This window comes from Panthera leo, chromosome E3, assembly GCF_018350215.1.
Source record: "Panthera leo isolate Ple1 chromosome E3, P.leo_Ple1_pat1.1, whole genome shotgun sequence".
Lineage (NCBI taxonomy): Eukaryota > Metazoa > Chordata > Mammalia > Carnivora > Felidae > Panthera > Panthera leo.
In genome coordinates, this window is record NC_056694.1 from 4,207,162 (window position 1) to 4,234,332 (window position 27,171).

Consider the following 27,171-nt stretch of genomic DNA (forward strand, 5'->3'; position numbering starts at 1 on the left):
TTCCCACAGGGGACCGCCTAGCCCTTCTAGGGACACCTGGAGAGTGCAAAGAACCTCTGCTTCGGAGTCGATAACTACGTTCGGTTTAGTAGTTATGTGACCCTGGGTAAATCCCACAACCGCTCGGAGACTCAGTTGCTTCATTTTTAGATTAGGAAAGCCCAGCTGCCTCCATCACGTTTTGAGGATTATTAGGTATGGATATCAAGTACCCTGGCACAGCACCTGGCACCAGCATTTGGAAACTGCTTATTCTGCTTGTTATAGGCCTAAAGCAGAGAAAACGCAAGGTCTTCCTAAATATGTGTTTTCTATAAACAAAGCTGGTTCGCGAAGAGCCAGTGGGCCTAAACCTGAGTTGCAGAGACACCTTCGGTTTTTTTTTTTTTTTTTTTTTAAATTTTTTTTTTTTCAACATTTTTTATTTATTTTTGGGACAGAGAGAGACAGAGCATGAACGGGGGAGGGGCAGAGAGAGAGGGAGACACAGAATCGGAAACAGGCTCCAGGCTCCGAGCCATCAGCCCAGAGCCTGACGCGGGGCTCGAACTCACGGACCGCGAGATCGTGACCTGGCTGAAGTCGGACGCTTAACCGACTGCGCCACCCAGGCGCCCCGACACCTTCGGTTTTGAATACTCAGTGTGGGGTGGGGAGACACAGGTGGGGACAATCCAGCAACCAGTTCATAACCTCTTCCTGTTGACAGGGCCCATCTCCACGTCAAAATCCCACATCCCCAGACTCCCTTGTAGCGAGGGGATCTGCATGCACAGGAGTCGATTCTGGCCAACGGAAGCTACTCCTTTCCAGAAGCACTCTACCTGATCTGGAGAGGCAGGGGACTAGAGCCGAAATGACACATCTTGGCTCTTTGCCAAGAGCTGGCGCTGCTGGACTAGTTTCTTCCGCAGTGCAGTGTTCCTAACTCTAAAATGACACTTGCCACCTTGGCCTGCGACTGTTGATGTGTCCGTCCTCCTCTACTGAGTTGAGTTCTTCAAAGGTATTAAAAGGCACGCCTACGGAGACGAGGGAAGGCAGGAAGGACTCCAAGAGTGGACAGCCCCAAAGCTGGACTTGCCCCACTGCTCTGAGTCCTCCTCTTTCTTCCAAGCGGGAACCCAGAATGGTGACCAGGGAACTGCTTCCCTGAAAAGACTCAACAGTCTGGGCAGGAGTTCTGATCTGTAGCCTCTCTCCTAACACTGAGAAAATAGCCATCTTCCTCCCAGGGCTCCCAGTGTATCTGCTAAGTGAGGGAAGCCAGGTGAGTCTGGGGGCAGGCAGGTGTTTTTAATTACTGATATCCAGAAGACTGTCATAGTTTGCTCCTTAGAAGCCAGATCATGTGCTTAAGAATAGAAAAATGAATTAGGAAATTGGCTGCTATTCATTTAGGTCTAATTTTGAAAGGCCCCAAATGCAGGAAAGCTCCGGCTTGAAAAGAATTTAAACCCAGTTCAAGTCACAGAAGAATAAATGATTTCTAAGTGTCGCTGAATAGGAAACATCGTCAAGGAGACAAAGTTTAAATGAAGTGAATTTGTTATTGTCAACTTGATAATACAGCACACATGTTCATGAATTCAGTTACTCGGCAACTGTGAAGACATTTCTCAATGCTCCATGTTAAGACTTACAAGGTTCTGATGCAAATGTTTCCAATATAAAAAACCTGTGACCAAAACACAAGTGCAATTCTCTACGCGCAAACTTTTTGTCTAAGATCGCCTCCGAGGCTGCTGTGTGGCTTCGAGCTGTCATGCTCTGGTGGCCTGGGGCGGGCTGGCTGGCTTCTTCCCTGGGTAGCTGCTATGGCTGTAGTGTGGGAGAAGAGCGGATGAAAGAACCCAGGTTACACAGCCCTTTCCTGAAAGCTTGGGAAGAAGGCGCACATTTATTTGCTTGCTCTGTTCCACCGTGCTATCAGTCACCAAAGTAACGGTGGATATGGTAGGGGAGAAAAGGCACTCCCAGACGAATGGAGGAGCACACAGGGCACACCGCACACCATGGCTCTGATGTTCAAACAGCTGTTCCACACGGCAGGAAGGTCCGTTCGAGGCCTTCGTTTTTGCAATCATAACAATAGTAAGAGGTAGGGCCAGTCCCCGTTAACTTTTCCTACACCAAACAGAGACTGCTCTTATGGCTTGTGGCGACTTGTTCAGTAACACGAAAGTGCAAACTGGGATGAGGAGACATCAGTTGATTCTTTTGGGATTAGAGCGATTTGGGAACTGGATTCTAAACGAGGCAGGAAACAAACATCCCCACAGGATGTGTTTCTGGGCAGGACAGGAAGAGCAGCCGGAGCTGCAGCCGTGTCTGCTGACCTTGTGCTTAAACAGGAAGGTTCACTGCCGCCTGTACAAAAATGATCTAGACCCCCCTCTACATAACTGATCTAGACCCTACAGCTCCATGATTGTTGATCTGCACCATGTTGAAGTATGTTGGGAATTTGGGAGCTGTCGTCATTTTTGGTGGCACATACCATTCAAAATGTTAGATGGTTTTCCTTTGCGAATGTGTGTATGGATTTCTTTTATTGTGACAAAACGCACATAAAATTTCCATTTTAGCTATTTTAAAATCCAGAGGCATTTAGTATATCCCAATGATGTGCAACCATCACTGCCATCTAGTTCCAGGCCATTTTCATCATCCCCCCCAAAAACTCCGTACGTACGAAGCAGGTCACTCCCCGCGCCCTCCTTTCCCTGCACCTCCTCATCCGTCTCTGTCTCCAACTGACTGGTCTATTCTTCACACAGGCAAATATCCACATGTCTAAGGACCGCTCAGACACATGGAACGATGCGAGGGTGGCCCTTCTGTGCCTGGCTCCTCTCACTGAGGAGGCTTCCGAGGTTGCGGCACGGATGTTCATCCTGTTCTTACGGCTGAGTAAGAATCCCATTCTATGGCGTACTGAACTCCGTTTACTGTTCATCAGTTGAAGGACATCTGGGCTGTTTTCACCTTTGGCTACTGTGGATAGTGCTGCCAGGAACATTCACGTACAAGTTGGAATACCCGTCCTGTCTCGTACCACTTATTATGCTGTATTTTATGATTCAGCAACAGTAAACTGCTTATAATTCCCGGTGTGTACCCTGCCGTTGCTTATTTTTGACACTAGGCAACTGGCACGATTCCCTGGCCCTCTGGTCCGTGGAGTAAGGGCTATGCGGTGGGGAAAGGAAGTGGAAGCCCTCGGAGGACCCCCTCTCTACAGAAAGTACCACCAGATTCCTCCGGGCATCTTTGAGATTGGTGCCATCATCGAAGACTTCAAAGGTACAGCGGTACTGATTCTCAACACACCTCCTATTGTTTCGGTTTGGCCTGTACAGACAGTGGGGCTTTGAGAACATTACTGTATTGTAGGTACTTGTATGGAGAATGTGCATTACTGTGACTCATCAGGTGCTGCCTGTAACTGTAGCCGCTGTTCCAGATGTCATTTCTTACCAGAGCAAATACACACAGCCTCTGGCAACCGGTATGTAGCTACTGATCTGAAAAACACTTTCTCTGTCTGATACGCAGAGAATACCAGAAGCAGTTGGCAAGGACCTCGATCATCTGTGGTCCAACAGGACAATACAGTGGTCTTCTATTCAAAAGACAGGCAGATAGAACCTGGGTGACCAGGAAGTAGCAGGTACTCTAGGATACATTAATATGGTAGGTGAGTGCTAGGAGGCGGGAGATCAGTCCCTTCAAACTACAGAGATCTGTAATCTCTACGACATGCTGGCAGTCTGGAGGTCAGGCGTGTGTATTATGCCGTTCCCTCCAAAGTCAAGCACATGGTACCTTATCTTGTATCCCCTACCATGAAGAAAGAAGTCGGACATCTGGGAGGTCTTTCTGGATTTTGGAATTAACATATGATCACGTTTGGAATTAACGTATGATCATACTTGGATGTGCCGCTCTGATTTAGGCTGATAAAAAAGGCTTCCAGGTTTAAGTAGGGCCCAGACCAAGAGAGGCTTTCCAGTTGTTACTGGATGCAGTGGTGCTCCAATCTAGGTCAGACCAAGACCTCGAATGGAGCCGGAGGCAGGAACTGACAGGACGTCGGGGTGGAGGTTCTGCTTTGAAAAGTAACCAGCTATTCTCTTGCTAAGAAACACTTCCTGGCCTGTGACCAAGTCCTGGAGCAGTCCCAGGGCCCGGGCCCGGGGCACTGACAGTCGGTTTACAGAGCTGGGCAGTGCTCCGTCACCAACTGCAAGTGGAACACATGACCTGAGAAAGTCCCAATGCAAGAAGTTATCTGTGTAAGTGCTTTGTGTCATGTTTGTGAACTAGGGCCTTCTGCTTACACATTCGCGTGCGCACACACACACAGGCACAGTGAACACTTACGGAAGATTTACGGGGCCAGAATCACGCTAGGCACTTGAGCACTTTCATCTCCGTGAGAAGCAGACACAAGTACGCTCTGTACCATACAAATGAAGAAACCGAGGCACAGAATGATTAAGAAATTTGTTCAAGGTTCTTAACTACTGCTATCCACAGCGAGCACTCAATAAATCTGTACTGACTTCATCAAGAAGACATCCTTCTTAGGGGTAAAAGCCCAGATGGCAACAACAGAAAACTTCGGCTTCTCCCAATCCAAACCAGACGTAACTTGTCCACAGTAATCAGAACAAATTCTGGGGGGAGATGGCTCATAAACTGGCTGAAAGACAACTCCAAAGGAGAAATTTAGAATGTTCTTGGCAATAGCACAACTACTAGACTAAGTATACAGCCTGACAAGATGATTACTTTCAAGAAAGAGTAATTTTTGACATGTTCATCACTTTAAGGCCATGCCACTGGTCAGCTGGTGGCCGCTCGGAATTATAAACGCTGGCAGACAGGATTTGAGGAATCAACGCTAGACTTTTCTAGTTGGAGGGGCATTTCTGGTATCATGTCAGTATTCTTTCAATGCCATAGACGTAATCCCATCTGGGGATAAGGGCCATGCTTCTGCCCACTACAGTCTACCCTCCGGCCTCCAGATTCAGAGCCACCCTACACCCTTACGACCACCTCAAACCAAGACCCCAAAGGTCTCATCCACCATAGCATCAGCTCTAAGTCCCAAATCTCACCGTCTAAATCAAGTTCAGGTGAAGACGAGACATGATTTGGGGACACACTTCTGCTGAGATGGCTGAGGGGGGGGTGATGCCTGAGTTTCTTGGAAGCTCCTGGGTCTGACTGAAGGGATCCGAAGAGTCCCTCCCTCGAGCCTTTGCGTGACTGAAGACTCCGACGTTTGGCACACTTCCTTGGTTTTCTCTCCAGGAGCATGTGTTTTCTGACGATGAACATCTTGGTTTTGGGGTCTTTTGTCACCTGGACGGGATGGGAATTTCAGAAACAATCAAATCCTGTTTCTGACCCCCAATCTCTCCTTCTGCTTGCACTTTCCTCTCTCCAGGGCTCGCCCTGTGGGTCCTCTCAGCTCCATGTCCAGACGCATGGTCTTCACCCTCTGCTTTCGGCACGACCGCAGGGAAGCCGGCTGAGCCTCTTGCCGCTGACACAAGCACACGTTCCGCCCTGACTTCTGAGTCCTCACCAGCAGGCCTTTACGGCCAAAGGGACGCGAGAGGTCTGTTCACTGAAGTTTCAAGTATTCTCCAGGACAATTCTGGTTTTGTCCACGGTGCTCCTCACTTGCTTCTGAGCCCTCAAGGGTGAGGTTTCTGAAGTCCGTATTTCTACCACTTGAAGGCAGTCTGGGCTTTTTTTCTATCGTGCTTTTGCAAGATGCCTCCGGCCTGTATCCATTGACCGATTCCAAACCCACTCGCACACTTCTATGTATCTGTTATAGCCGCACTCTACTTCCGGCCCCCAAATCCGTGTCAGTTTTCTACTGCTGCTGTGACAAGGCATGTCACGTTATTAGCTCACTGTAACACAACTGCATTATTTTGTAGTTCTGTAGGGCAGAAGTCCAGCACGGGTCTCCTCAGAAGAACACCAAGGTGTCACTGGGCTAGGTCACCTACTCCAGGACAGAATCTGTTTGCTGTTCACGTGGGCTGTCAGCGGATTCCTTCTTTGGGGCGGCAGGGCGGAGCTCCTGTTTTCTTACTGGCTGCACACTGAAGGTTGCTCCCTGCTTCTAGAAACGGCCACGTGCCTTGGCTCAAGGCCACCTTCCTCCATCTCCAAAGTCGGAGGCAGGAGGTGGAGTCTTTTCACATCTCTCCAAGTCTGTCACTACACCTCTAGCTGACCACAGAAAAGCTTTCTGCTTTCAAGGAGCCCTGGGATTAGACTGGGCTCACCTGGATAATCCACGATCATCTCCCCACCTCAAGGTCCGTAACCTTAATCACATCTGGAAAATCCCTTTTGCCATGCCACAGGTTCCAGAGATTAGGGCAGGGCCATCTCTGGTGGTCATCAATCTGTCCACCAAATTTGTGGTAAAGAACACAGTTGGAAAACCATTTGCTTAGATTTAAAACCCTGCTATGCACCACTTACTACCTGAGTGACCATGTGCAAGTCACTTGGGCTCTGTGCCTTAGTTGTATCATTCAGTAAAATGAGGATAATACCACCTACCTGTGGTAGAAACTCAGAGACTGTTAACTGCCCCAAACGGTCATTTCCTACTTCATTTTCTTGGTAACAAAACCCACTCTTCACCCTTCAAATTTAAGTTGGACATAAAATCACCCAGCTAGACATTATATATGGTGTCTGCTGTGAAGCTAGGTGGTGGCCACGTGACTCAGTCTAGACCAATAGGGCAGGAGCAGTCTAGACCAACAGGGCAGGAGCAGAAGTCACACACACACACGTGTGCATCTTATAACTTAAAAGCTGCCTGCCTGGCAGCTTGTCTCTTTCTCCTTTGCTGTGGACTGGAGTGCAAATGTGGCTGCAACCCCGCCACAACCATGCGGATGAGAATACCACCTTAGGGAACGGTGAAGCAATGTGATAAAGGAACCTGGTCTCTGAATGACCTCATGGGATAGATCTGTGTGGCAAGACTGGACTATTATATGAGAGAGAAATGGACTTCTGTATTATTTAACTCAATGTATTTAATGAGTTAATATCTGTAAAGTGCTCAGCCACATAGGGAGTGCTAAAGAGTCCCAGTGCTGATTATTAACTGACTGCATTATATCGCATTCTGGAGGCTGTAATTCTGCTTAGTGTCTCAGGCTACCAGTATCCTATAGGAAACATGGATATAAGCAACATTAGTGCAATCTAATCCAGCTAAAATGTGTTACTACTTATTTATTCAGATTATACGGAGAAGAGGAACTAACATTTACTGAATTCGCACGTGCTGGGCATTTACTGTATCACATCTGACTCCAGGACCAGCTCCATGAGGCTCAAGAGGTGAGGAACCAGGGGGAGGTGAGGTCACTTCCTGAGATCACTCTATACTGGGGTGGCCTGAGAGCCTACTCTTCACACGATCCTCACTGTCCCCTGACAAAGGGCAGGCTGATGGGGGGGCGGAGGGCCCGTCGTAAGCCCCCCGGAACGAGGTCACTCACATAGACGTTCGGTACTTGATGTCATCTTTCTCTGCCAGCTCTTCACAGGTGAGGCCATTGTGCTCCTTCCAGAGTCCCTGACACTTCCTACAGGTTTCCTGGGGATAAAGGAGAGACACAAAGACAGCTCCTGGTGAGGACACACCACACAAGTTTCTGTTCTACAACAGGAAATGCGAAACGAGCTTCACGTGGCTTGAGTTCTTTCTGAGGATGATTTCTAAAGACATTTCTCAACGGAAAAGGTAAGAACCATTAGGAGAAAGCACGGTGAAAATTTCTTTTCCTTAGGTTAAAAAAACAAAAAAAGTGTCCCCCCATCACCCAAATTGTGTAAGGCCTTCTACAATGTCAGGAGCCACCTGAAAAACAACAACAGCAAACAAAAACCACAGCAGACAGACTTATGTGAAATCGGGTTTTTACAAATAAAATCCCGGCAGCTGCCTCAGCGCAGGGCCTGTTTGGGTCTCAGAGGTTTCCGTAATCCCTACGCCCAGGGTTCCAGTGCTGCTCTGGCAAAGGAATACTTCTGCTGAACTGATGAAAGGTCTGGATTAGGATCACTAGGGATCCTTAATTAAGGGAGATACTCCCTCAGTCATCCCTCACTCACAAATACAAATATCAACCTCCACAGCTTAGCCTCATTGATAAAGGTGAATTTTAAAAAATTACTACTTTTTACTCTAGGAGGCTTTATAGTTTACAAAATACTCATCTGTGTCAGAAACGATCTCACATCTATAACAAGAATTTAAAGGAACATTAATCCAATTACATTTCCATCAAGTGGAAATTACAGCCTTAACATGTACAATAGGAGAAGATGGTACTGTCCCCAGCTTTAACTGGGGACCCGATCCAGTTTGGGGGCGGGGCGGGGCGGTGGTGGTGAAGGCTTGAGGCAATGGAGCCTGACTTCTGAAAGATGAGTCAAGGGTAGCAAAGAACACCAATCTAGACAGAGAATAGAAAGAGAATACTCTGGCAGGTGAGGCTGGGCAAGTCTGGTTCCTGTGGTTGGACCGCAGAGAGGAAAAACAGGCTGGGAGAAGCCTGCAGGGACCGGTCTGTTTGATGTTGTAGATGTTGTAAACGCGACCATCAGTTTGACCTCTGTCCTAAGAGCACCAGGAAGGCATCAAAAGGTATCAAGCATGGAAGCAACGTGGTCAGGTTTGTGGTTTAAAAGATCTCTGCGTGTGGAAAACACACTGGAGAGAGGAAAGAGTGGACATGCCAAACGACCCAACACAGAGCCCAAGAAGGCCCAGAACAAGGAGGTAGGTGAGGATGGGAAGGAATGTTGACTGACTGGAGAGAAATTCAGGAAGGTGTCAAGGATGGTCTTAGTTTCCGGTCTGTACAACCCAAGACAGAGATGGAGCCTGGCAACAATGGAAAAGGTCTGGCTTGGCCTTTTGTGGGACCCCACCGGCAATGTCAGGCGGTGAGCTGGGTGTAAATGTTCAGCATTTGGGAGTGGCTGGGCTAGAGGTCGCCAGGAGACGTACTAGATTTTATCTTTAAAAATTTTTTAAATGTTTATTTATTTTTGAGACAGAGACAGAGTGTGAGCAGGGGAAGGGCAGAGAGAGAGGGAGACACAGAATCGGAAGCAGGCTCCAGGCTCTGAGCTGTCAGCACAGAGCCCGACGCGGGGCTTGAACCCACAAACCGCGAGATCGTGACCTGAGCCAAAGTCAGACGCTTAACCGAATGAACCACTCAGGTGCCCTTAGATTATATCTTGACGTCAATTCTAGAAACATCTACCACTGCTGTACTCCCTACTTACTACTGAATTTTCTCCAACACATGCTGCTCAAATGACTCAACAAGGCAGAGAACAGTATGTACAGTACAGACACGGTACATAACAAAGGTGGTGGGGGGAGAATATAGCGACACATCAAGTCAACCTGAAGAGTTACCTAAGAAATTGGTAGCACCGATTGTCCCAAGTGGCTGGAAGGCAGGGGTGAAGACTTCTTACTGCAAGCTCTTTTCACCTTTTGAATCTTATACCGTATAAATGTACTGTCTAATAAAAAAATGAGTAGCATTTAAAAAGAGACAGAGAGTGAAATGAAGTGGGCTGCTCGGGGAGCTGAGAACGTGGACGGCCCCTTTGGTAGATGTTGTAAACGGGCTCCAATCAGTGGAAGGGGGTGGGTGGAAGGAGGGAGGAGCTGATCAGAAATTCACTATTACACGCTGCTGCTTCTAAGGGATGCAGTGTTCTCTGTTCCCCTACCTACATTCCCCGCCAGTGAACAAAGGCTAAATCAGTAATGACTTAATTACTAAACACCAAAATGCAAAGCAGCCCCAAACCCATTTTTAAAAGACCTTGTGCCTGACTATTCTGGGAAACTGAAGGATAAACAACAGCTGGAGAATAGATGAGCTGGTATCTGGATCCTAACCTTCAAAACAATACTAACCTAGCCACCCACCAGGAACAACAGCTTGACAACAATGTGCGGCCTTTAGACAGCGCTTTTCAGCATTCTCGGTGATGCAGTTATTAATTCATGGGACCTTCTTTGTAAGGAAGAACCCATTTTCTAGGTGAGACACTGTCCTGGCCAAATGGAGTCCGTCGTGAACGGTCATACACATGATAGGACACCACCACCACTCACTTCTAAAATCACAGCGGTTCTCCCGCAGCTCCAGAGGCAGATTTCCTGCCACGGTGCTTCTTTTTTTTTTTTTTTTTAATGTTTATTTATTTTTGAGACAGAGAGAGACAGAGCATGAACGGGGGAGGGTCAGAGAGAGAGGGAGACACAGAATCGGAAGCAGGCTCCAGGCTCTGAGCTGTCAGCACAGAGCCCGACGTGGGGCTCGAACTCACGGACCGTGAGATCATGACCTGAGACGAAGTCGGACGCTTAACCGACTGAGCCACCCAGGCGCCCCCCTGCCACGGTGCTTCTCACTGAAGGGCCCAGGGTTCCCAGAGGATAAAACTGAAATGTCTTTGGAAGAGACCAGCGAGGCATTGAAACCCATAATCAAAATAAGGCGAGAGAAAAGCAGTTTGGGTAGATTTAACATTTGGAGCTGTGTTGTTTCTTTAAAATGTATCTTCTCTTCTAAACACAACATGTATTTCACCGAATAGTAATTCTCTCCTCTCAAGTGCGGCTCGGCTTCGTTCTCAAGACTCGACAAATGCTTAAACAATATTAGGCAGGAGAAATATTCTTGATCGCTTCTGACACAAGGATAATTATGTTCTTCAAAGTGAGGTTAATGAGAACGTCCCAAGGACCACTGTGGAAAGCAGAGTACTCTGCCATGTTAACTTCAAAACTCGAAGGACAAGCGTATCCTGGCTATCAAATCTAACCGGAGACCATGCTCTCCGTCACCTGCGTGCATTTTCATATCAGGAGGAAAAGGTGACTTCATCATCATCCCAATATAACAAAGAAGGTGGCTCCTTCCTTCTGAACGAGGAGGGCACCCACACACCGATGCAGTCAGTAAGGACTGCTATTCCATCTGTGTTCTTCACGGCCTCGGAGAGATTTCTGGTTAAGTTTTCTGTTGCCCTTTCGTCCTCAAGATGCATCGACCTGTTCTGACTACTCACTGAGGCCTCAACTCTGCTGTACAAAGAAAACACTCCAGACCCTCCCTTCAACCACTTTCTGCTGCTTCGGTAATGTTTTACGGGCAAGGCAGAAGATTAAGCTTGGTTTCAGATGACCCTGTCAGGGAACTGAGAGTTCGTCAACACAAACAGCTTCCTCAAAGAGCAGCCAACACCGTCCCTGGTCGTCACCTCGTCTACGCACAGCAAGGCTTCCTGATGCTGGCGAAGAACCCGGGAGAAGATAAGACCAAGAGTCCAAGTCACTAGACCCTGCCTTTGTCATTCGCTGCCCTCCAGGCCTCTTCGGAATTTGCCCGGCTCTCCGTGTACCTTGCATCTCACTTGTGGGCCTTCCAGCCTGGTCCAGAAAGTGGAATACAGTAGAAACTGCTCACTTATTTTTAAATGGTTGTCCAGTGAAACTTCTAGATCTACCCTCCAGAGTGGAGAAGTTGCTGACCCAGATACGGAGCATTAGGCTGTGGCCAACTCAAACAGAATCCTTGCATCTCAAGCTGCTTTGCTATCTCAGGCACTCCCAAAAATGCTGGGTCTGGAAATTCCCAAACCACCCCCCCTTTTCTTTTTTAAATGTTTATTTTTGAGAGAGAGACAGACAGACAGAGAGAGAGAGAGAGAGAGAGAGACAGAGTGTGAGTGGGGGAGGAGCAGGGAGAGAGGGAGACACAGAATCCGAAGCAGGGTTCAGGCTCCGAGCTGTCAGCACAGAGCCCGACGCGGGGCTTGAACCCACAAACTGTGAGATCATGACGTGAGTTGAAGTCGGACGCTCAACCAACTGACCCACCCAGGCGCCCCACTCCCAAACCCCTTAATGCAGAAGATGAGGCCCGGGTACGTGACTATTCACAAATGCTTAGCAAACAACTCCAGCAGCCAAAGGGCCACCTGCGTTCAGGCCACAATGTCTCTCAGCCGTCAAGGTTACCAGTTTTCCCCACCTCCAGGTCCAAATGACACACGGACCAAGTCCAGGCAAGAGCCCGATTTTAAGACAGGAAAACAGACAATGAGACTGATGTTGGAACCCTTGAGAATCAATAATGGCTGGCAAACTCAAAGCTCAGCAGAATTGGGGCCTTTCCTTCCTTTAACTGAGGAAATCCGAGAACTTCTATTTTTCCCAGGGTAAGGATGCACACGGTCTCTTGAGGAAGTCAGATATGTAGCAAGCCAAGCGGAGCAGAGTGGAGTTAAGCGTAATAGGGCGCTCGTGCACACACGAGATGGCAAAGAGGGGGAGGAACTAGGTCAGACAAGGGTTCTTTGAGGAGTGGGCATCTTCACAGGACTGAATAAAACAAGTATCACGAGTTATGAGAACACCCAGGCGACCAATACAGTACTACTCCTATTGGGACTGACACCTGTCTATGAAGTGCCCTTCGCAGCTACAGCAGCCATCAACGCCAAGTATCTGAAGTGCAGAACCAGATCCCCAAACGTTTCAACTAAGAAACGTTTTAACACTTAATATGTTAATATTTTAATGCACACAAAAGGATTCACATCATTCTATAAAATTATTTGAGTAGGCGTTCATCCCACCGTCTTAAATTTTCTGTATTGAAGCATGCTTTGCAATATATGTCACAACAGTAGCACTCACACACACTTTGTAAACATACATACGCCAGGGGGGGTTTCTGCTCTACACCATCCTTCTGAGGCAGTGAGCAATCACAATGTTGTACATCTCCTGCTCTATATACTGGAAGGTCACGGAAGGGATCGAGACAGGGCAGCAGCAATCTGTCCGGGGGCTTGTGTTTCAGAAAGCTTTCACGAATGGCAGAAGCTAGACGAGAGGCGGGAGGATGGCTGAGCAACAACTGGAAGAGTCCACGGGAAAGATGAGGGCGAGAGAAACCTGCAGTGGATTCTGGGGTTCTGTGACAACCTATGACAACCCTGGGCCGGTGGAAGCATGAATCTGGTTGGACCAGGTGATGCAGGAGCAGCAGACGTGAGTGAGGGTGGGAGGCAGAGGTGAGAATGTAAGTTTAATTAGAAAAAAATTGTATTTAAGTGTTTCTTTTAACATTTATTGATTTCTGTGAGACAGAGAAGGAGTGGGAGAGGGACAGGGAGAGGGGGAGACACAGAATCCGAAGCAGGCTCCAGGCTCTGAGCTGGCAGCACAGAGTCTGATGCGGGGCTGGAACTTACGGACCACAAGATAGTGACCGGAGCTGAGGTCAGATGCTTAATTGACTGAGCCACCCAGGTGCCCCAATGTAAGTTTAATTTTAAACTAGCTTATTTATTCACTCTTTTTAAAAGTAATTTTTTAAGAGATTTTATTAAAATATTTAAATTTATTCTGAGAGACAGAGAGAGCGAGCGAGTGAGCATGGGGTAGGGGCAGAGAGAGAGAGGGAGAGAGAGAATCCCCAGCAGGCTTTGCACTCAGAGCCTGATGTGGGGCTCAAATTCACAAACCATGAGATCATGACCTGAGCTGAAGTCGGACGCTTAACCGACTGAGCCACCCAGGCATCCCAAACATTTTTTTAAAAGCAGGCTTCATGCCCACCATGGAGCCCAATGTGGGGCTTGAACTCACGACCCTGAGATCAAGACCTGAGCTGAGATCAAGAGGACGCATAACTGACTGAGCTACCCAGGCACCCCTTCACCCAATACTGGCTGAACTGTTCTCACTTGTCATATGCTGAGATGCTGGGGACAGCAATAGGCAAGTCAGACTCTACCTTTTCTTTCGTTCTTTTTTTTTTTTTTTTTTAACATTTTATTTATTTTTGAGACAGAGAGAGACAGAGCATGAACGGGGGAGGGGCAGAGAGAGAGGGAGACACAGAATCGGAAGCAGGCTCCAGGCTCTGAGCCATCAGCTCAGAGCCCGATGCGGGGCTCGAACTCACGGACTGCGAGATCGTGACCTGAGCTGAAGTCGGACGCTTAACCGACTGAGCCACCCAGGCGCCCCTCTTTTTTTTTTTTTAAAGTAATCTCTACACTCAATATGGGGCTTGACCTCAGGACCCTGAGATCAAGACTCACAGGCTCCAGTTGGGCACCCCATTACCTTCTTGAAGCATACGTTCTAGTGAAGGAGAGAAATCTGGGGCAAACAGGGATCTGGGGCAACTACGACAGCAATGGGAACATTTCAGAAGAATAGCACTGGGTGCTGTGAGCGTGAAATAGCACTTACGTTAGCCTGGAGATCAGGAAAGCCTTTTTGAGGATGTGACACTGAAGCACAGCCCTGCAGGGTGTGCAGATTTAGCCAGGTATGGGGGAAGGGTGTTCCAGGCAGAGGGAAGGGGGTATGTGAAGGCCTGACGCAGGAGAGGACCTGTCTCACTGGAGGAGCACAGTGGAAGCTGGTACGGCTGGAGCTCAAAGGGCAGGGCCGAGTGGCCAGTGAATCCTGCTTCCTGCTGCAGGCATGGAGTCGAGAAGAAGAGTCTGGAAAGCCGGGGCATGGGTGGGAAATGCAATGATTCGACTTACATTCTCTTCAGTTGATTTATTTATTTTGAGAAACAGAGAGGGGGAGAGAGAATCCCAAGTAGACTCCACAATGACAGCGCAGAGCCAGACATGGGGTTTGAACTCATGGACCTCGAGATCATGACCTGAGCCTAAATCGAGAGTTGGAAGCTCAACTGACTGAGCCACCCAGGGGTCCCTTGACTTACCTTTTCAAAAGCTCATGCTGGCTGCACAGGCAGGGAATGGCTCCTGGGGGTGGGGACGAGGCTGTAGGACCCTGCAGCAGCCTCCTCACTAAAATTAGGGCCAAGTACATAACTTCTAGGGGGACAAGCCCTAGAGTGTGGATTTGATTCTTGGCCAGACTTCCTTCCCAGCCCTCTACAAATAAGGCTATGACCTACTTCCTGAAACAGGCTGCCAACAATGAGCCGACCTGGCAGGGGTGAGGCTGGCCTGTGATTGGGGAAATGGCACCAGGCCTATCTTTCCTTGTTAGGAATAAGAGAATCGCTTTTCCAACATCTCTTCAAGAAGAGACTTTAAGAAGTGGATTTTCAGCTTTGTGTCTTTAGATAAGCTTCCCATTGAAATGTCTGTATGGAAGGGGGGAAAAAAAAAAGGGAGCTTTTTTTTTTTTTTAAAAGACTTCATGTTTTGCAAGTATTCTCAGGGCGCCTGGGTGGCTCAATTGGTTGAGCGTCTGCCTCTAGATTTCGACTCAGGTCACGATCTCATGGTTTGTGAGTTCGAGCGCCATGTCGGGTTCCGCACTGACAGCATGGAGCCTCCTTGGGATTCTCTCTCTCCCTCTCTCTCCTCCCCTCCTATCTCTCTCTTTCTCTCAAAAAAAAAAAAAAAAAAAAAAAGTATTCTTTACACCCAACGTGGGGCTCAAACCCAAAACCCGGACATAAAGAGTCACGTGCTCTACTGAGCCAGCCAGGTGCCTAGGAAGGGAGCATCTTTAAACACGCGTCCTGAGCTCACACACCCCTCCTGCTGCCCCGCGTCACCGGCTCAAACTCCAAACCAGTACAGGGTGCTTCAGACCCGTGCCACTCAGTCTTCACGGCAATAAGGGAAGTATGGACCGTCAGGTCGCCATTCTTTTCCGTAGAGTAGGCAAGAAAAGGAAGGCTGAGGGAGGCAAATTCACTTGTTTAAGGTTTTGGAGCCACGGACTCAGTCCGCTTGATTCCAAGTCCACTTGCTCTTTCCACGCCGTTCTCACTGCCTGCCAGCTCGGGGCCTGCCAGCAAGAACAGGTCATTGTTTAGTGGAAAACCCGAGGGCACAAGGGTATGAGACAAGCCCTGAGGTTACAATGGGCATCTTGTGTGAGAGCAGATGAAAGGGCGGCCAGGCCCCGAGGGGCAGGCGGTGCGACAGGGCGGATAACCAGCTGCAGCTGCTTCCCCGTGCCTCCCCGAGGCTGGGAATGACCCAGCGGGGGCAGGATGCGCTAGGACCGAACCCGAGGACACCATTTCTTAACGATAATGACAGGAACCTGCTAGTCACAGCGAACTCAGACGGGACACATGCGAGGAAGTAGCTTTTCCTGCGACCTCTGGCCAGCTGCACGGCTGCGGGGGCACAGAAGGAAGCGGGCTGTTACACTGCCGTTAGACATGCAGACAGGTTCCATGTGAGCATTCCACAGTAGAACCACGCATCGCTACTTGGTCCTTCCGTCACCCAGTCCCTGGGCCTTTATTTAAAAGAAAAAAATTTTTAATGTTGATTTATTTTTGAGAGAGACCGAGCATGAGTGGGGGAGGGGCGGAGAAGGAGACAGAATCTGAAGCAGGCTCCAAGCTCTGAGCTGTCAGCACAGAGCCCGATGTGGGGCTCGAACCCATGAGCTGTAAGATCATGACCTGAGCCGAAGTGGGGCGCTTAACCGATTCGGCCACTCAGGCGCCCCTCCCCTAATGCCCTGGGCCCTTATCTGTAAGTACTTGCCCTTCACTTCCCTGAAGGTGGCCATGACGATGATGTACGAAGACTTGCTAATGACAGCGCCCGAGACCATCATACCGCCGTGTCTGCTCTGGGGGAAGGTTTGTTCCCAGTGACACTGGTGAGGGAGACAAGTTCTGTACTGAAAGGAACGATGACACTCCCCCTTCCGTCCCCTGCCCCCTTCAGTAAACACCTCCTGAGACAGCGAGGCTGCCACCTCGACCAGGCTCTATTCTCAGCAAAGGGATCAGTGGACAAATGAGGTCGCTGCTCCTTACGGTCTCCGCTCTGACCGACAAGTACATAAACATCCACTCTGCAGGAAGACCGTGAAGAACACACAGGGCACAAGCGGGGGCGGGGAGACTGCCATTTTACACTGGGGTGAAGGATGCCGGCTGGTGCTCAGGTGGCGATCCAGTCTGAACCCGAAGGGGATCTAGCAGAGTGGAAGCAAGGGAGTGGAATGACCTGGGACAGCAGGAAAGGAGCTCAGAGAAGCAGCCCCCGGGGGCTTCGTGGCTGATCCTGAGCCAGCACCCAGGGCCAGCACGGTCGGCCTCCTGTCAGGACACACACCTGACACCCTCGACCTCGCAATGCGCTGCCTGCGTGTCCTTTTTCTTCTGGCAACGCCTACCCATCAGTTCTCATCTCAAACGCTAGGGGCTCTGGGCGACCCAAATGACCTGGGCGAGAGTTGGCACTCTTTCCCTGGACTCCTCGAGCACTTGGCTCCCACTCTATCACAGCTCTTTTAAGTGTCTCGTAATTATCTGATTACATCACATCTCCAAGGAGCCAAGCACTCCTTGCAGGCAAAGACTACGCTCTGCTGATCACTACGGACGGACTCGGAACGGAGGATTCAATCAATCTGTTCAAAAAACAGCACCCTTTGAACGCCTACTTCGTGCCACACGGGGATGTACTGGTGAGTAAGCCAGCAGATTTCTGGATCACAAGGTGCTTACAGCCTACCGCGCTGTCTCAGGTGTCTCTGGATTTCCAGGGCCATGCGCTAAGTCTGAGCCACGCGAGGGAGTGAGTGCACGAAAAAACCTCAGACGAAGGCTGTCAATACAAGGCACGTTCCTCTTTATGCAGAGTTACAAACACACCTCCCACCCTTACTCCTGGGACTTCTGCATTTTGTATGTGAAAAAGGCATTTGAGGGGCGCCTGGGTGGCGCAGTCGGTTAAGCGTCCGACTTCAGCCAGGTCACGATCTCGCGGTCCGTGAGTTCGAGCCCCGCGTCGGGCTCTGGGCTGATGGCTCGGAGCCCGGAGCCTGCTTCCGATTCTGTGTCTCCCTCTCTCTCTGCCCCTCCACCGTTCATGCTCTCTCTCTGTCCCAAAAATAAATAAAAAACGTTGAAAAAAAGAAAAAGGCATTTGAAATCTCTTAGTAAACAGATTCCCTTCCCCCAAAGAACATTATCTCCTCCTTATCAGGTCTTCATATTTATAATCATGCAAAATACAATAATGAGTTTATGAGAAAATCAAGTTATATACAATATACTTTCAGAGGGTGCCTGGCTTGCTCAGCTGGTAGAGTACACAACTCTTGAACTCCGGATCATGAGTTCAAGGCCCATGCTGGGTACAGAGCTCACTTAACAAGAATCAATGTTATATATATATAAAAAAAACCTTTCAGGTTGTGTCACCGCAGCTTGTGCCTTAAGGATACAGGTTGTGTCTTTCTTACAGAGGCTCCTTTCCTTGCTCCCCCAATTCCCTTTACCAATCCAATGCACAAAACTGTCACGATCAGTTATTCCCAAGGAGCTAATGGCCAAATGCCTGCGGATGGTGCCTGAGAAAGTCCCGAATCTCTGAATTCCAAGGTGCTTCGTTGGCTTTAACCTACAGCCTCAACATGTAGAAACAGATAGCTCTTCATTTCGGACAAGAGGTGCTTCACTAACAGTAGTGCCTACTAACTCGTTGCACCTTTGAGAACCTCTCTGGTTGAAAGTCAGGACCGAAAAATCAGTCCACCGCGCTCTCTCCCTCTCCCACCCAGGGCTCTCGTCGGTTACCACCTGAGGTCAGACCGCAGGTTCCTCTGGCCCCCAGCCACCAGAACAAGACGGTCTAGTCTGCCTGGGTCCATTTTTCTTAAAGGGCAAAAGAAATGTGAGCATTAATTCTTTTAATGATGTCCTGTAATTACCTGATTACATCACATCCCCACATGGAGCCAAGCTCACCTTGCAGCCATTTCTCTTCCCCTCAAAGTAACAATCCCTGAGGCAGAAGAACGTTCTTTTCTTTTCTTTATTTTTTAAAGTTTATTTATTTTGAGAGAGGGAGAGAGAGGGAGAATGAGGGAGAGAGAGAGGAGAGAGAGACAGATGAACAGAGGAAGGGCAGAGAGAATCCCAAGTGGGCTGGCTCCATGCTGACGCGGGGCTCATTCTCACTCACACACTGTGAGATCATGACCTGAACTGAAATCAAGAGTCAGACGCTTCAACAACTTGAGCCACACAGGCGCCCAGAACCTTTTGATTTCTAAACGCAGAAATTCAAATCTGGGCATGGCCAGGTGACAGCTCTAGGCAACATTACTGAGGAAGAGACTTCTTCGGGAAAGATTGCACACTGTTCTTACTTTTTGATGGTTATACATACAGACACTAAATTAATTTTCAAAAAAATGTGTGCCCTGGATGCATACCCTCCCATTTCTAGATACAGAAGCAGACTTTGAAAAAAGAAATCACTAGGGGTACCTGGCTGGCTCAGTCGGTGGAGTGTGCAACTCTTGATCTTGGGGTGTGGGTGTTGATAAAACTTAAAAAATAAAATCTTAAAAAAGGGGGAAAAAAAGGAAAAACAATCTCTAAACCTCACTCCCGTAGATTGGAAAGAAGCCAAGCATTCCTCTCCTTTAGGTTCATTTAGGATTAGGTGACAAACTGGAATAGGGGACTTCAAATTTGGTTTCTGTACTAATGCTGCCCCCTAGGGATAAAAGTTAAAAAGGCACCAAGACTTGCAGAGATGCATGCTGCCGAGGACAGGGGAATGCTTGAGAAATTCACACGGGGAAAAACCATCTACATTATGACCACAGCGCCTACATTTTATTCTACTACGGACACCAGAGTTCTAAGATAAAGTGATATGTAAATGCTGCCTAGCATGTAAGTTTAATTTTACCAGAATAACCATAAACAAAAATACCAATTCCCTTATAGAGTTATTCAAATACTGAGGACTGCTTCTCTCGAATGTCCATTTAACAGAATCACTGGGATGGTATCAGCAACACCCAGGGCAATGTCAGGAGGTGGGCGTTTACGTAGAAATTTGGAGACAAATAGGTAAGCTCCTACTAGGTACTATGACTACTGCTCTGGGTGCTGGGGAACAAAATGAAAAAATATGACCCTCCACCTTCATGGGAGCTACTGGAGACAATGTCACATAAAATACATATAGGACATGATTTTAGGTGCTAAGGAGAAAATTACAGGAAGGAAGAATAGTCTGGGGGTGCTGAGGTGCAGAGATCGTTCCCAATTATAAAGCAGGTGGTTGGGGAAGGGCTCTCTGAGAAGGCGTATTTAAACAAAGATGAGAGAAGGTGAGAAAGCGAGCCTCGTGATGTCTGGAAAAAGCGTTCCAGGTCACTGGAACAGCAAGGAGTGTGGAGGGAACAACAGAAAGAGTGGGGTGTCTGGGGCCTGGGAGGTAATGACACAGACTGTGGCTTATACCCAGAGTAAAGAGAGGTTGAGTTGAGGATTCTCTCTACAAGGACCTGAGCAGGTTAAGTCCCAAAGAACCCTATCTGCCAGCACCCCTTTCATGGAGAGCTCTGCTGCTCTGAGCCACCTCTCTCCCAGGGCCCTGCCTTAGAGAGGGCTGATGGGCAGCAGGGCAGGGGCTGTGACTAAGCCCAGTCCAAAGGGGCTTGCTCATAGCACAGTGCAACAATACAAGTTTGTGCAACCGCAGTTACTTATAGCTATGATTTTCATACTATAAATTGCAACCCACTGTTGGGTTATGAAACCATTTTAGTAGATTATGGCCAGTGTTTATTCACTTTTTTAAAATTTTTTATTTAAAAAAAAATTTTTTTATGTTTATTTATTTTTGAGACAGAGAGAGACAGAGCATGAACAGGGGAGGGTCAGAGAGAGAAGGAGACACAGAATCCAAAATGGGCACCAGGCTCTGAGCTGTCAGCACAGAGCCCGACGCGGGGCTCGAACTCACGGACTGCGAGATCATGACCTGGGCTGAAGTCGGACGCTCAACAGACTGAGCCACCCAGGCGCCCCTTATTTGTTCACTTTTTTGAAGTTTATTTTATTTTTGAGAGAGAGCACGTGTGTGAGTAAGGGAGAGACGGGGGTAGGATGGACAGAGGATCTGAAGCGGGTTCTGTGCTGACAGCAGAGAGCCCGATTCAGGGCTCGAACTCACAGACCATGAAATCATGACCTGAGCCGAAATTGGATGCTTAACCTCCTGAAGCACCCAGGTGCCCTTTTTTTCTTTTTTAAAAATATTTTGAATCTTTATTTATTTTTGAGAGAGAGAGAGAGAGAGACAGTGTTAGCACAGAGCCCAAGGTGAGGCTTGAACTCACCAAGTGCGAGATCTGAGCCACCCAGGTGCCCCTTTTTCTTTAAAAAACAAAACAAAAAAAAAAAAAAAACAAAAAAAACTTTATTTATTTTGAGAGGGAGTGGGGGGGAGGAGAGAGAGAGAAAGAGAGAAGGAGGGAGGGAATGAGCGGGGGAGGGGCAGAGAGAGGGAGAGAATGAATCCCAAGCAGGCTCCACGCGGTCGGCACGGAGCCCGACTGGCGGCTTGATCTCATGAATGGTAAGATCATGACCTGAGCTGAAATCAAGAGTTGGACGCTTCACCAACTGAGCCACCCAGGCACCCCTTGTTTATTTTTCAAACTAGAACAGAAAAGAAGATACTAGAGTTCATACCAAATGTCAGGCACAGGTTTTGTAAAATCACTGTTCTGGTTACATACATGTAAGTTACTTACATACATATTGGTTTTATGGTCAAATATATTCTTACTATAGATCACAGTCAAAACAGATGGAAAGCCATTAACTTATGATTATTACAACTTTTCTAAAAAAAGTTTAAGGGTTGAGAGAGGCTCTTTCTCATAATAGAAATTCCTAGGAAACACTGTCAGGAACTTAAAAATGGCCCCATCTCCGCTTTACCTCGCAGATAACGCTTTTATAGAGAGGAACATCGCAGAACAGCAGCCTTCATCAGGGCTCAGAGCAAAGTAATGTATTAGGAAGTGATGGATCTAATAACAGATTATTTCAAACTGTCAAAGATAAACACTGCTAGGACACGGGGGGAAACAAGCCCAATACATCTCCTCTTTGCTCAATGCAAGTGTTACTTCTGGGCTTTCTGGTGCTTCTGGGGATCGTGGCCCGGCAGGAGCTGCCAGCAAAGCCAGCTCTTCCCTGCTTGGACTCCAAAGTCATCAAGTCCCGGAAGAGAGGCGCCCGATTTCAGGAAAAGCCAAAGACCCATTTCCTACAATACGCTTTGGACCGCATCTATGTTTTCATGTCGTTAGCTAACTGGGCAGGGGTGCTGGGGGAGGCAGGCGATAAAAATAAAGGCCCTCACAGCCCAGCACTCAGAGAGGTCAGCTTTGCCCTCAGCATTAACATGAGAAATGCCACATATTCTCTGGGGAAGACAGACAAGCGGCAGAAGAGCTCAAGGAGCAACACGGCGGATCACACAGGACGGGCGACCAAAAAGAGCGTTCCAGTCTCATGAGCAGCTCCAACTAATTGAGGAGCGGGAAGATGTGCCTGCGTTACCAGAGGTTAGAAAAAGGGGAAATCGGGAATGTGCCAGCCCGACCCCCACTCTGAGGGAGAGGGGACTGCACTGGCCAGCTCAAGCATCTCTGGCCCTGTCACAGCTACCATCCTGCGGCAGTGACAACGGGCCATGGGATAGCTGGACCCCTCCCCTGCCTCGGGCTCCCTCTCACGATGTTCCTGTGGGGACAGGAAGGCCAACTTAGGTATCTACGTGACAGTCCCATCTGTGACTGAACTAGCATCCTGGTTTCCCTCGACCTCGCCGTGGCGGTCCGCTCTGGACCAGCAGCGCCGAACAAACCCTCGGCCCTGGAGCTCGTCTTGTGTGCGCACGAGAGCGACCAGGGCTGCTAAGAGAAGATGCAGGTTCTGACATTGGGGTCCCAGGGGGTCCAGGAAGCTGCACGCAGACCAACTTCTTGGGTCACTGTCAGAGCTCGCTTATGGACCGTGTTTTGAGAAGTCTTGACCCGACTGCAGCACTGCCTCCCCGCGAGGCCCTGCCCTGGTGGCTTTCCTTGGGGACACTGGGACCACTGCTCCCTTGGTGACTTGGTTTCCCCACAAGGGAAAAGCAAATACATGCTGATTAATGTCCCTTATCCAAGAACCTGCTCAGTTTCCCTTTATGGGTTCCCTGAACATATACTTTTGCCACTTTTTTTCTTCCCTGCCAAAATCAGAAAGAAAAAAAAAAGTCTTCTGTACAGACCGTGCTTTTATTTCAGCCTAGGTCTGAGGACATGCTGTGTCCTCAGCAGAGGAGGACACAGTTAGGAGGACACAAGTAGAGAAACCAAGCCCTGCCCCTCAGGCCTGAGAAGCAGAGATGGATGAAGGCCATCCTCGACATGCCCGGTCTGGCAACAGGCTGGGAGATTTACTCAGCCAGGCTTAAAATATAGTAAAATTGATCTCAAAATATAATGGAACAAGAAACGAGATCTACAGCATACACTGTTTGTGTCAATGAAAACCATACATGCCCACACTCTTCTATTTTCTCAAGATATACACACATCCAAGGACATACACACAATTCTTAAAGTGGATGTTTAAGGGATGCGGGCTGGGAATGGGGACGGGAGACGAAGAAGAAAAAACAGAGAGAGGGTCTTGCACAGCTGATTCTGATAGTGTACACTAAGGCAGTGTGGCTGACTCAGGTTCGTGGACTTGGGGGTTCCAGTCCTCACCCCAAGATCAAACACACTGCCTCATGCGCCCTGGGCTCAGACTGCTATCACTGCCCTCACCCTCTTTAGGTTTAGAAACAGGTGCAGAGGGGTGGTTGGGTGGCTCAGGGTTAAGCATCTGACTCCTGACTTCAGCTCAGGTCATGATCTCATGCTTTGTGAGTTTGAGCCCTACATCAGGCTCCACACTGTAACGGCACAGAGACTGCTTAGGATTCTCTCTCTGCCCCTCCCTATTCCCCATGCGTTCACGTGCTCTCTCTCTCGCTCTCAAAAATAAATAAATAAACAAACTTAAAAAAAAACCCAGAAACCCAGGTATAGTATAACTGGATTAGTCAAAAGGCAAAGCACTACCAACAGGGCATAAGCACATGAGGGCAGGTGTATTCTGGGGTGTCTCTCACTAATGCTTCTAGTTTGGTTAAGTTTGTGGGTTTACTGCAGTGACCTAGTCTAAAAATGACTCTGCTTTAGAATGTAAAAAACTGTGGATTGCTAAAAATGAGAATTGTAAGAATTAGCATATACTCAGAAAGATGGGTCCCGACAAATGAGAGGACCTCATGGAATCTCTGGTTCTGTATTTCTTGGACAGCGTTCCAGATACTAGGACTTGGCTTTTTTTTTTTTTTTACCATTTGAGATGAAATTCTTACAGTGGAGGGAACAGAATTCAATTTTTTCCTTATTACTCACAGTTACGGTCCTGAGATACATATCCATGACTCTAAGCTGTAACCAGGAAAGCCACTGGAGTCTACCAAGATGTGTGGACAGTCTGTCCCTGTCCTGAATGTCCCCAGGCTGCTGGGCCCTTGGAGTCCTCCTGTTTGTTTTGGCTGGTTTCTTCCCTGCTTTCAGGTGGCCTCTTTTTTGTTGCTGTTTCTGTGCTTACATGACACACTTCCTCTTTGTCCCCATCTATCTGTTCAAGAGGTGAAAACCAGACAGCTAAGCATTTTAGAACTGGGTTTCAAGTAAGAATGGACTGATCTAAAGGCAAATCTCTAGGGTTCACCTTGGAGGATGGAACATCAAAGACTGTAATGTTAACTATTTTGGATGCTTCAAAGGCTTTTCAGATTAGCTCCCGCTACCAGTTCAGTGTGGAAGATGAAAAAAAGGCAGCTGTGGAAAATTCTTCACAAAAATGATGACTGTAAAATCTGCTCTGGCTTGACCTTGATGGACCTTTCCCAACCTCATTATCTTCACCTACTGGGCCAACACTGTGGGGGAATGGTGCTCTCTGTCTTGGCAGACACGTTTGTCGGGGGGAGTCGTGGGGGTACTAGGTCAGTACCCTCACCTCCTGCTCAGTTTCTCTGAGGGTGGAACCTCCAGCCTAGGCAGACCACCATTCAGACCAAGGCCAGTCTTTAGTGATGAGGGTGTAGAAAGTGCCTAGGCCTTCTCATTTTGCCAGACGACAAGCTTCTCCCGGCTGGGATGCAGTCCATCAATTCTCATTAACAGGCTTTCTCACAAAATCCAACCCACGGATTAGCGCAGAGGGAGGCCCAGGTATGTTCCAGGTCTTTTCAGATCTGATGCCCAGGTGTCATTATGTTCACCCTAATTTTTTAGGGTCCGTGAACTTTAACGAAGCCCTCTGTCAAGAAAATCAGTAAACACAGCACAGAGCTGCAGTATCTGGGACTGTGATAGCAAATGTGCATTTACCAATGGGATTAATCAAATGGAGCCTGCATTTCCCTGTTTTCCCTCATTTGATAAAATGGAAGAGTGAAATGCGGATACCTTACCCACCTACAAGAAAACTGTAACAGCCCACAAAGTGACCCTAGATTGTTACGAATTGCGGTGTAACATAACTCTAACTTAAACAATCTCAAGAGCTCACCTTTTTAAAATGAAAACATGCTTGTTTTTTCCCCAGGGCTCAAGGAGAATGGAGTTACTCCTGAAGAAAGCATGACAGATTTAGATATCATGTGGGGGATTTTTATTTATTTAATTTTTAAATTTGTTGTTTATTTCCTAAGTAGGCTCCACATCCAGCACAGAGCCCAACACGGGGCTTGAACTCACGACCCCGAAATCAAGACCTGAGCTGAGATCAAGACCTGAGCTGAGATCAAGAGTTGGACACTTAACCAACTGAGCCACCCATGAACCTCACGTGTGGTGGCTTTTTGAGAACTGCTTGGGAGGAAGGGGGTTGAGCCCAGATGTGGGCAGCTTCAGCATGTACAAAGCACTTAAAGACATGCTTTCGATGAGATCACCCGAAGCGAATGGGGACAGATGCACAGGGTCACAGGTCAGAGCCCCTCGGTGCTCCAGGAGCGGTGTGCAAGGTGGACAAAGGGAGGACCAGGGAGCTTCTCAGTGGAGGGATTCTTGAAGGTACTGGATTGGGGTTCTACACGGGAAAGACGACAAATGGAAGAGGGTGTGTGGGAGGTGCACATGCACCAGGGACCGGCAATCTCTGTCTGTTCTGGCTCGTCAGTAGCACCACCTCCGTCTCTCTTGGCCCGAGGACTGAGGCACGTTCTACCTACATTGCTCTCTGGTGATGCCTTGTGAAATTCGAGACAGAATCTGCATCATTTTGTAGTCCTACAGTGATAGAACCCGAAGCCGTTGCAAGTGCTGAGCTTCCTGGAACCGAGAGAGATACAAGTAACTGCTTAGCTCTGAGCCCCAATCAGCCCAGAATGCTCAGATAACTCCTGGCTCAAATTCTGTTAATTATTGACGGCTGAGAATTGCCACACTCATGTAACATTAAGACCACAAGTTCGTAGCTTCCCAGAACCACAAACTTTAGCTCTAACTTAGAAAAAAAGGAACTCCTCGGTGGACATTCAGGGTGGAATGTATCAATGATCTTTCCAGTATAGTTGGGCTTGTGGCAAGTATTCACGCCTGGGAGTGGATGTAGAGGAAGAATACAGCCTCCACAGAGGTGTTCAAAGTGGGTTACATTAGGACCATTTAGAAAAAAAGTTTACTTTTGGCGGGGGGAGGGGGAGTAGAATGAGAGAGGATATGAGCGGGGGAGGGGCAGAGAGCAAAGGAGACAGAGAATCCCAAGCAGGTGCTGTGCTGATCTGGGCCCTGAAGCCACGAACCATGAGATCATGACCTGAGCCAAAACCAAGAGTCGGACGCCTAACTGACTGAGCCACCCAGGTGCCCCAACAGAACGACCATTTTCGATACTGACATTAGACAATGACTTCTGGGAAACTTGGAAACAGAACAGGTTCTTAAAGGAGCAGTGGGGGTCAACAGTGGGAAACAACGAAAGAGAACAGCACAGTGGGACAGGGAGGGACAGAGCGCTGCATCCTGTCTCTGCCGTGGCCGATTTCTCCCTGGCACTTCCAGAACGTGCCCTGCATGTCTGCATTTCTCTCTCTTCCTGCCGACCTCTCAATCCTGCTCTTTCTGTAAAAATGTTCATTTCCCCTTTCAGAACTGGACTTCATGAGGTACAGGCTACACACGGGCCTTTCCCT

General features: G+C 48.4%; 1 protein-coding gene across 4 annotated transcripts in view; it reads right to left on the reverse strand.

The window, feature by feature from the left end:
- Positions 1-27,171, reverse strand: part of RNF216 (ring finger protein 216) — a 144,692-nt gene that overhangs the window by 18,209 nt on the left and 99,312 nt on the right. For all 4 annotated transcript variants that reach the window (XM_042922563.1, XM_042922564.1, XM_042922565.1 and 1 more), the window contains exon 14: positions 7,563-7,660. In XM_042922563.1, coding sequence (XP_042778497.1) covers positions 7,563-7,660 — 98 coding nt within the window. The remainder of the gene's footprint in view (positions 1-7,562; positions 7,661-27,171) is intronic.